We start from the raw sequence: 11,292 nt of genomic DNA, 5'->3' as shown, positions 1-11,292 counted from the left end.
TAGTCAGGTGATAAGCCGTAGTCATAATATTATTTGGTAATAAGGCATAGTCGACATGTATTTGTTATGATGGTTCAAATCCTACAAGTTGGTACAAAAACTGAATAGACTAGGAACGTTTTTCATCATTGCCAGTCAGGTTTTCATTGGAATTGAAGAAAATTCTGTTAACTCTGAGACCTCATCTGAAGAGGGTCCAAAGAGCAAGTCATTTGTCTGCTCTTTAACCCTGCTTTCTCCACGTAATTATTTAGTGAAAGCGTAAAAACTTGCATCTTGTGGCTGATTGTTATTTCGAGTTGGATTATATTTTGGTTAAGCTTCCACAAGAGAGGTAAAATAGTTTATCAAAGGATAGACTAGGGGCTTTGCAACGGGATTTTATTTTATTTCAAAATTTGTAATTATTAGTCATTAGATGACTGCTATACATTTTTTGTACGTAAATTTCCTAAGAAATATATTGAGTATCATCATTTTTTATTGATAATAGTTACATAAATTTATGGTGTCTATTTAATGAAATGCATTACTTAATAGAAGTTTATATCTATGTTTCATTTGAATTTTCAAGGATGAACCAAGTCAAATTAAAACTAAAAAGAAGAATTCAATTGTTGCCGATCTTTCTTCTTCACCTACTCCACCTTCTTATAAATATTTTTCCAAATTGTTAATGGACATTTTAAAACACTTTAGGTAATATCCTATAAATATAATTATATATCCACCCTCCCATTTAGCAAACTTGGCAAACTAAAGAGGATTTGAGAAGACATTTTTGCATTTAAATGAAATATATAGTTTTATGCTACAAAGTTTTAATGTTGATTTTGATTATTTTTTATCTTTAACTTGGACTACAAAAAATGTCTAAGAAATATTTGACATAAGAAAATATTTCATTTTATGAAAAAACATTTTCAAGTGAATTAATCTTTTTAGGGAGGTTCAAGTGAGCAACCACAATGAGTTGCATGCTACGGGCAGCAAGGGCCGAAATTTTCTTTATATTCATGCTTAATGATAGATCCGCCACTAAGCATATTGTTTTTTGTTTTGTTTTTTTTTTTAATGCATAATTATTAATTGTTTCTTTCTTTAGTTAACGGATAATTAGCCCAAAACAGATTGCATTTTATCTAATTTCCATGTAATCCCTGAAGGACCTTAGTTTGTTCTTCGTGGTATCACCGTTATTCATGAGTAGAGACCTCAAAAACAAAAACAAAGTAGAAAAGATTAAGGTTGCGTTTGGTATTGACTTAAAAAAGTCATTTTTTTATTATTTAATTTATTTTTGCTACAATTTATGAGTCCTATTGTATTTTTTGGTATTATTTATGGATCTTATTATATTATTTCAGTTACTTTTTAGTTTTATTTACAATATTTTTAGTAAAATTTTTTCCAATTTAAGCTAAATAAGTTGTTAACAAAGATACTCTAAGACAACCCTTCTTCTAAAATGCCAGCTTATTTTACTAAGATAGGGTGGGTACGGTGTTTGTCTCTTTCTCTGAGGCATCTATAGACACCTGCCCCAACAAAAATATTGAGGTGTAAAACAATAGCAAAACAATAGCCATGCAAACTGAAGAATGGCTGAAGATTCCTTAACCAATGCATGCCATATGTATAATATTATATACGTGTCTGTCCCTTACCAACATATCTCTCCTATAAATACCAGCATCTTCGAGTCGCCACTTCATTCAGTACTACCTCCAAACCAAAACCAAAACCAAAACCATGGCTAAGCCTATCTTGCTCTATACTTCTCTGTGCCTGCAGCTTCTTGTGCTCTTCAATGGATGCCTAGCTACTCAAACAAGCAGGCAGCAACGACAGTTCAACCAGTGCCAACTGGACAGGCTAGATGCCCTCGAACCAAACCACCGCATTGAGGCGGAAGCCGGTGTGATCGAGTCTTGGGACCCCAACGACCAGCAATTCCAGTGCGTCGGAGTGGCCGTCGTTCGCCGTACCATTGAGCCTAATGGCCTTCTCTTGCCTCAGTACGCCAGTGCTCCTCAACTCATTTACATTGAGAGAGGTAAGCTACACTGAATTTAGTTCTGTGCATGTACAAGTTGCAAGTGCAAACTGTATAATTTAATTAATTTATGTAATAACAGGTTATGGTATCTTTGGTGGCGTACTTCCTGGCTGCCCCAACACATACCAAGAATCTCAACAACAGCAACAACAACGAAAAGGACAGCAGCCAGACCAGCACCAGAAGATCCGAAACTTCCGACAGGGTGACATCATAGCATTGCCCGCCGGAGTAGCCCATTGGTTGTACAATGATGGCGATTCGGAGGTTGTCGCACTCTCTCTCCTTGACACTAACAACCAAGCCAACCAGCTTGACGAGAACCCCAGAGTAAGAACTAATTAGAAATCCAAATATCAGTTCCAATTAAAGTGACGATATATGCATCTTATATGGCTGGCTTTGTATACATATGTAGCACTTCTACCTTGCCGGAAACCCAGAAGATGAATTTCAGCTACAAGGTCGAAGCCCACGAGGACAACGACGCCAGCAACAGCAAGGCCAAGGCCGTCGCGAGCGTGGTCATCAGCAGCAACAGGGACAGGGCAACAATCTCTTCAGTGGCTTCCGTACTGAGGATTTGGCTGATGCTTTCAACGTGAATGAGGATACCATTAGAAACCTTCAAGGCTTCCAAGAAGACAGGAAAAACATAGTGAAAGTGAAGGGTAGGCTTCAAGTGGCCAGGCCGCCAAGGTCGCGTGAAGAGCGCGAGCGATTGGAAAGACAAGAGAGAGAGCAAGAGAGAGAAGACGAGAGGGAACCACGTGAGAGCCACCGAGGTGGACGTGACAATGGCATTGAGGAGACTCTGTGCACCTTGAGGCTCAGGGAGAACATCCACGACCCTTCACGAGCTGATATTTACAACCCCCAAGCCGGTCGAATCAGTACCCTCAACAGCCACAACCTCCCAGTCCTTCGCTGGCTTCAACTCAGTGCTGAGTTTGGAAGGCTCCAAAGGGTAATGTTAATGAAAGCAGCGATTAAATTTAACAAATATTATTTGCTTTTTTGAATTTTAGGTTTAATTAATTTAGAGGTCATACATGTTACACGCAGGATGCTATTTATGTTCCACACTGGAATAGGAATGCACACAGCGTGATCTATGTAGTAAAAGGTCGTGCCCAAGTTCAAGTGGTTGACGACTTTGGTCAAACTGTGTTCCAAGATGAGCTGCAGCAACATCAAATCTTAACCGTACCACAAAACTTTGCTGTGGTGAAACGAGCTAGTAGTAGTGAGGGTTTCGAGTGGGTGGCCTTCAAGACAAATGACAATGCCCAGATTTCTCCTCTTGCGGGACAAACCTCTATCCTCAGGGCCATTCCAGCGGACGTACTAGCCAACGCCTTCCAACTTAGCCCAGAAGATGTTTCAGAACTGAAATCTAATTTGGAACAGCAAGAGATCACTATAGTAACATCCTCTAGATCTTCTTCTCAGAGGAGGGCTATAGCCTAGATGAAAAATCTAACGTAACTGTGTCGAAACTGTATCATGCCGACACGTAGTTTTGCTTTTTGTAAGGTTGCAAGGCTCTTCTCATAAATAATCAATGCTTAGCAGCGTACCTACTCAAATAAATCACTGCTATGTGTATCTTTGTGAGCTTATAATAAGTTAATAAAATCCTATATATATGGTTTGTTCGGCTAAATTTTGTTTACAGATTTTATTTCTTTTCCTTCATATTTTCGCACAATGATACTCAAAATACTTCTACTACTAGAGAGAGAGGGGGCGGTTTTGTTCTGTTGTTATCTAGCTCTCCTTTTTATTTTTATTTTTTTTTTTATTTTTACAGTTCAATTTGCATTTCTCTCTCTTTCTCTGTGTTTGCATCTCAGATCGAACCGGAACCCCAACAGCGCGTTTTGATCTCCTTACTTGTTTCACTTAGATTTTAGCTCAATTCCACCAATTTTGTACCACTTGTTATTTTTTGGTAGCTGAGTCTGAAGTTTAAGGCTTTAAGCAGTAGTGTAGTGTATGTAATAAGTGAATTTTGTGAGGACAATTTAATCTGAACGAGTGTTTTATTTCGGTTCCCAATAATCTTGTGGATGGCTTCTATCAGTGTGCGTTTGGGTAGAGATTAAAAATGAAAATTATTTCATTATTCAGTTTGTTTTTGTTACTATTTATGAACCTCACTATATTTTTTGGCATTATTCATAGGCATCACTGTACTATTTCAACTAATTTTTACTTTTATTTACAGTACTTTCAGCAATAATTTTTTAATTTCAACAAAATAAGTGGTATTCAAACACACCCCTAGTCTTTGTAAAGTGTAGAGAGTAGTTAATGTAAGCTGTTGATTTCTTGGATAATGTTGTTAATTCAATGCTAGTTGTTAATTTTATACCGAAGTTAAATTTTTTCCCCCTAATAATGTTTGATGAGGCTGAGACTAGTATAAGTTACTAATTCAAGAGTAGTTTTTAATTTTATACCAAATTTAACTGGTTTATTTTTATTTTAAACATAATGTTTGATGAGACTGAGACTATTATAAATTGTAAAATTTATTTAAGTCAAGAGTAGTTGTTAATTTATACCAAAGATAACTGATTTTTTTTTTTTTTGGCAAAATGTTTGATGAGGCAGAGACTAGTATAAGTTGAAAATTTATAAGGTTGTCAAAATTCCAGATTCTTTTTATTTGAAACCCGTTGAGCTTGAGGTGTACACAAAAAGTTCAGATTCTTGGAGAAGGGTTGGGGTTTCATTGAGACCTTATGCTGCGTTTAACGTTTATTCTAATCACTTCTTGCCAACCCCATTTTTTGGTGAAGCTTTGCATTGGTTGGTAGATAACATACCTATTCAAGGGAGATGCAAGAGTGAAATGATTTTGTCATTTGATATCAACAATGAGACATTCGAAGAGCTAGTGCCGCCTGATCATTGCTTAGATGGAGAGGATCTTGGGAGACGTCTTTTGTTATTTAGGGGGAAACTAACTTTGATTAGATTTGTGAGGGTTGATGAAATTAAGTTCACATGCATAAGGGTGATAAAAAGAGCATGGAGCGCATAAATCCTGGAATAAACCTCTTGTTTTGTCAAATAAATATGTGCTTTTCGATGGCTTCACCAAGCGTGGTTTAATTCTATCACATGAAATATTTCTGGATCTCTGCCAATGGTGAATTAAAGATTCGGAAAGAAACTGAAGCTGCTCTGCTAACCCACTATTTCTGGTCCCAGGAATAGGCAAAGAGAGATTGTTACACTGTGAGGGGCTGCAGGCAGAAAGTCTTGATGTGCTCTCAGTTGCCATTCAGTGTGTTTCTTCTTTTCCAGAGGATCACCCCCACATTGCACAGGGTGGTCCAGTTGCTTGAATCAGAGGTTATGACCCTGTGCCCAAGTGACTTCTATGATTCCAACTCTGATTGAAAGACTTGTGCATAGATGATGGTGTGGAGTTCACGTCCATGTCTTTATTGTGAGTTATGGAAAGTAATGCAGCAGCTCAAAGGGATCAAAATCAGCAAAGCTTGACTACTGCATAATATTTGTTCATTCTTTCTGCAGATTTTGAAGAATTAGGCGTGCTGCATCATCTGTGTCCACTAGACCAACTGAGCTTTTTGTTAGTCATCGTGGTGCATTTGGCTACTTACACTGCTCATTTTGCATGGGATGCGAATGGATTTCAGCACAATTTCTTTTCCCATTTCTTAAAATCTGTAGTCTCCTCTAGGATTGTTCCTCCAAATTAAGTGTAAATGACATCTGTATAAATTGGAAATGCTCCCAAAGAAAGTATAACAAGATTTGTGAAAGTACAACAAGATTTGTGAAAGTACATTGGTATGCTTTCAGCAAGGTGAGATAAACATATTCAACAATAAAAGATTAGTATATTTAGCAACTGTCTAATATTTTTAGCAAAGCTAAAATATTGTATTAAGGTAAGAAAAAAAATAATGTATTCATCAAAGCAGGAAAAAACTTGTTTAGCATGACTAAAATGCAATATTATGCTATGCAAATATTCCTTATTCAAAGGGACGGAAATTTTGTTTTATATGTTCAGCAACGTGAAAGTTTTTTGTTTAAAAACAAGAAATAGTTTTCAACAATAAGAAAGGAGAGAAATTTGAGTAAACTACACTAATTTCTAGAGATTTTTGGGATAATATTAGAAACCTAGTCCCATTTTTAAAAATTACACTTAAGCCTTCCCTTCAAGTTTATATTTTATTTTATTTCTTTTTCTTACCCTCTAATTAATCTTATTAGTAAGCACTATTTTGAGGTTTTTGTAGATGAGAATCTAATTTGAAATATGCTTGTAATGGACACAAATGGTTATAAGAGATTATATATATATATATATATATATATATATATTTATATTCAAGGTCTCCAAGGAATGGAGTGTCATACTGTCATTCATAAAAATAGAATGAGGTTTATAACAAAGTTACTAATCTCAAAGTTGAGAATCAAAATACAATGAAGGATCTTAATTATCCAAAAAAAAAAAAAAAAAAAAAACAAGGGGGGATGAGTTAGGAAGGGAGAGAATAGGGTTTGAACAATGAATGTCAATGATTGTATGAGAATGGTTTTGATAGTTGGTTGATAGAAGAAGTGATGGAATCATGGAAATGGATGTCTTTGTGGAGAGTCAAGATATTGATGCCTTCTGATTGTTCTCTTTATTTCTCTCCTTGTACATTTATTGTCCTTTTATAATGGCTGAATACCTCTGCTTTGGTTAATGGGTAATAGTCAGAAGTTTCATACTTAGGATAGTTGTATTTTGTTGGTGTAAGAGCTGGTTCCGTTTTATTCCGGATTTGGATTCTCAATCAGGCTAAGTTTATTTAATTTTAGCCACATAAGAAAGTAATTTAGCTGCCTTAAGAAAGAAAGAAAGAAAAAAAAAAAGAATTATGGTGCATTTTTTACACAAAATTATGCTGAAAATGAAAGGGACTTATGGAGAAATTATACTATTATCATGATAGACCATGTCACTCTTGTCTAATGGTCTACTATTTCATTAAAAGACTCACACTGTCACATGTGTTTAAGTTGATTGAGTCAAATTATAATAAAAATAAAATAAAGAGAGAAAATCCTGTGTGAAGTTAGGGTGAAAACACAATTTTTTTTATTCAATCAAAACACACTTTTTTTTTTCTTCCTTGTACTGCACCAACAAAGAACTTGGAATGATAATGACATGACAACACATCAAAGATATAAAAAATAATACGATTTTTACACAAAGTCAAAGGAAAAACTTACCTCTATTAGCCATTTTCCACGAGTCTCTATCCGCACAGTGCAAGGAAGAAATTAACAAGAAGTACAATATGGGACTTGCAATATCATCCGATCGAATATAAAAAAAAAAACCCTAATTTCAAAAGGAGGAAGAAAGTCCTTATTTAATTGACAATGTTTGAAGAGAAATTCTTCAAACTTCTTTGATATATATATTTTTATTGAATATGAATTTTTAAAATTTAATTGTTCAATTGCATGTTATTTATATTTTTAACACATACATAATTTTTTATCACAAAAATTTGAAATTTAAACATGTCATTGATGATATAGTTATTAATCTTTGATCTTTTTGAAATTTCGCAAGCATAAATGATATAATAAAAACATACAATCTTAACAGTTAGATTTTTAAAATTCAAATGCAATAAAAAGATATGAGGAGTTTGGTTTAAAGAGTTTATCTCTAAACTAGAGAAAATCCTTTTCCATATTTATTATTATTACTAGTCACTAACCCGTGCAATGCACAGATTACTTGAACAAAAATTTTAAAATTTAAATTTGCCTAAAGTTATGATCACTTGAAAAAATAAGTTACAATTTAAGAGGGGAAAAAAAAAAAATACTAACACCAATAATGTTAGGCATGTCATGTCTATTATCAATGGCATCCTTTCTTCAATAAAAATTAAGGTCTCAATCATTTTTTTAATATAATATAATTCTTCCCATTGCTCAATTTGTTTGCAAAATCCTGAGTTTTTTCTTGCTATATAAAATGCAACCAAAAAACCCAAAAATAAGAAAATAAAAACTATAGAAGTTTTTATATAGAGAGAGTAATTAATTATACTCAGAAATGACATTGACACTCAGAAAGAGTCATTAATCTAGAGCAATAGGTTTTGGAAAAGTTTTTTTTTTTTTTTTTTTTTTGAGAATTGGAAAAGCTAATTTAGTGTTATAGGCAATAGTTATAATATTTTAACACGTAGAAGAAGAACAACAAAAAGGTGTATTAGATGAATAAATTGACTTTGTTAGAGAATGAAGACAAATAAATGCACTTGAAAGAATAGATTTCGGAATATATGAATGTAGAAAAAAGAAGAAGGAAGTACCAGTTGAAAGGCCATAGACTTTTAATCGAGATAGAAGATGACCAATCTAGGAAACACTTGGAATGCTCCTATATATTATCTACATAGCCTAGGCTGCCACCTTCTTGCCTCTCATCTACTTATGATTCCAACTTTTATTCTTGGCGAGAGAAAGAGGCTCTTGCCTTCAGGTAATATAATTGAGAAAAATGCCACAAGAAATATATCAACACCCTTTTTGGTTCTTAAATAATAAAAATTTAAAGAACAAATTTATGAGGTTAACGCATAACCTAAGCTTGTTCATCAAGATTCAAGACCTAGTAACGTAAAAAACAATATAAAAAATAGAGTAAAAATGCAAAAAGGGTCATATATATGAAAATTAATTTTTTTAAAATAATAGTAATTTATAATTCTTAAATCACATTAATTTAAATGGTAAGGCAAAATATATGACTACATAATAGAAAAAATATAAGAGAAAGATAGGTTACCTCAAAAGAATAACCCATGAATTTTTTCAAGGCAATTTCATATATTGCAAAATATGAACCCAAAATTTAGATGTTAGAACTTCTAAAAAGCCAAAAGAAAGAGTAAAGAACCAAAAAATTCAGTGCCTATAAATTATTTGAAAAAAAAAAAAAACATATGACTACATAATAGAAAAAATTGACAATTCTTATCAACAAAAAACTATAATTAAAAAACCCTAATAGTGATCTAGTGATTGGAGAATTAGAGAAGGAGAGAAGAAAGAGTTAAAAAAAAAAAAATTCGAATGAGAGAGGAGGTGTTTGCATAAAGAACACAGTAAAAATATAATTAAAAAAACCCTAATAGTGATGTAGTGACCAGAGAATTAGAGAAGGACAAGCCCAAAACAAAATAGAAATCTGTAAAGTGTGGGATAATTACACTTTACCCATCTGTAGTTTGCCTCTAATTTGACTTTCCTATCCGTGGTTTTAATTTTGATACTTTACTCACTTGTGATTCCTTTCGTTACTAATCCATAACCCACCTCTTCTTCAGCTGTTATTCCAACACATAATATGTCAAAAACAAAATCCCAAACAGATCAAAACACTCCTCACTCCCAAAACTCATTTTCTTCCCTTTTGGATTGCTCCGACTTACTTCGACGATAAGTTTTTTCTTGTATCTGAATACATCTTAAAAGTCCTAAATCAAATTAAAAAATATAAATAAAAAATACTGATATGGAAAATTGTGTAGAGGTCAACCAAAGGTCATGGGTGGGCTATTAATAATAATAATAATTATTTGACTTAGTTAACTCAAATATATGATAGTCTTTTAATGAAATGGTGGACTATTAAGCAAGAGCTAATGCCTTGATCCATACTTGACTAAAGTAAAGATATGGTTGCCAAACCAATGATTTCACACCCTACTCTACTTGTGCCCAAGTGACTTCTATGATTCCAACTCTGATTGAAAGACTTGTGCATAGATGGTGGTGTGGAGTTCACATCCATGTCTTTATTGTGAGTTATGGAAAGTGTTGTGAAAATTGGTTGAAATAATCTGTTAACACAAGTTTTAAGAAGAGAGAGAAGAAAAAATATGACACAAGGAATTTACGTGGTTCAGCAATATCCCTACGTCCACCGGAGGCGACAGAATAAAATTTCACTATAACTGTAGAGATTACAACAATGACTTGAAGACACTCTCACACAAACCCAAACCCCAAATACACCCTTGTTTCTCTCACAAATGAATAGAGAACACCCTATTGTATTTAGACAAAAGTTGCAAGACACTAACTTCCTATACTCTGGTGCACACACACTGAAGAAGATCTAATTGTTATCTCTATAGCTCATGCATGAATATCATTTGCTCCACCTCTATTTATAGCTAAACTTCAGCCGAAATATCACCAACATGAAACATATCAAGTCAACAAAAATAGCTAGCATTTATTGCCAATGGAGTCATACATTTTGGTTAGCATGTATTTGGTAACTTCAGGTGTAGTTTCTTGCCCTTTCTTGACAATTCATGAATGCCAATGGAGTCATACATTTTGGCCAAAAAGGTAAAGTATGTATGCATGTCAATAATGCAAGACTTCTATCAACAGAGAAGTCAATAAATTCGGCCATGAGTCCATGCAACATTTAATACAACTTCTTGACTTCTTCATGTATAAAATCATGCAACTTTTTGATGGTTTGATAGCTAATGTTAAGCCACAAATTTTGACAATTCAAGCCATTCCAATGAAATTAAAGTAATGTCTAGTTTTATTTTTATTTTTTTAAATACTGTTTAGTTTATTTTTATTATTATTTATGGGTCTCATTGCACTTTTTTGTATTATTTATAGATCTCACTGTATTATTTCAGGTACTTTTTAGCTTTATTTATAGTATTTTTAGTAATTTTTTTTTTAATTTAAACTAAATAAGTTGTTACCAAAGGAATTCTAAGATAGTCATTCTTCTAAAAAGTCAGTTTATTTTTGCTATTATTCATAGACCCTACTGTACTTTTTGGTATTATTCAAGAGTCCTACCGTATTATTTCAACTAACTTTTACTTTTATATAATGTATTTTCAGCATCTGCAAAATAAGCGATCCTACCCTATCTCAGTTTGGGTACGGTGTTTGTCTCTTTCTCTGAGGCATCTATAGACACCTGCCCCAACAAAAATATTGAGGTGTAAAACAATAGCAAAACAATAGCCATGCAAACTGAAGAATGGCTAAAGATTCCTTAACCAATCCATGACATATGTATAATATTATATACGTGTCTGTCCCTTACCAACATATCTCTCCTATAAATACCAGCATCTCCGAGTCTCCACTTCATTCAGTACTACCTCAAA

General features: G+C 33.6%; 1 protein-coding gene across 2 annotated transcripts; it reads left to right on the top strand.

The window, feature by feature from the left end:
• Positions 1-1,733: 1,733 nt before the first annotated feature.
• LOC126710582 (11S globulin seed storage protein Jug r 4-like) lies at positions 1,734-3,718 on the top strand. 2 transcript variants are annotated; one of them, XM_050411116.1, is made up of 5 exons: positions 1,734-2,056; positions 2,139-2,389; positions 2,478-2,513; positions 2,556-3,026; positions 3,125-3,718. In XM_050411116.1, exons 1-5 carry the CDS (start codon positions 1,753-1,755, stop codon positions 3,527-3,529), a joined length of 1,467 nt encoding a protein of 488 aa, XP_050267073.1. In that variant the 5' UTR covers positions 1,734-1,752; the 3' UTR covers positions 3,530-3,718. The 2 variants fall into 2 exon arrangements, with proteins under 2 accessions (XP_050267073.1, XP_050267072.1); XM_050411115.1 differs by having other exon boundaries at positions 1,753-2,056; positions 2,478-3,026; positions 3,125-3,669.
• Positions 3,719-11,292: the final 7,574 nt, after the last annotated feature.

The sequence above is a fragment of the Quercus robur genome, chromosome 12, assembly GCF_932294415.1.
Source record: "Quercus robur chromosome 12, dhQueRobu3.1, whole genome shotgun sequence".
Classification (NCBI taxonomy): Eukaryota; Viridiplantae; Streptophyta; class Magnoliopsida; order Fagales; family Fagaceae; genus Quercus; species Quercus robur.
Note: the sequence above shows the minus strand (reverse complement) of the source record. Positions and strands in the feature narration are given on the sequence as shown.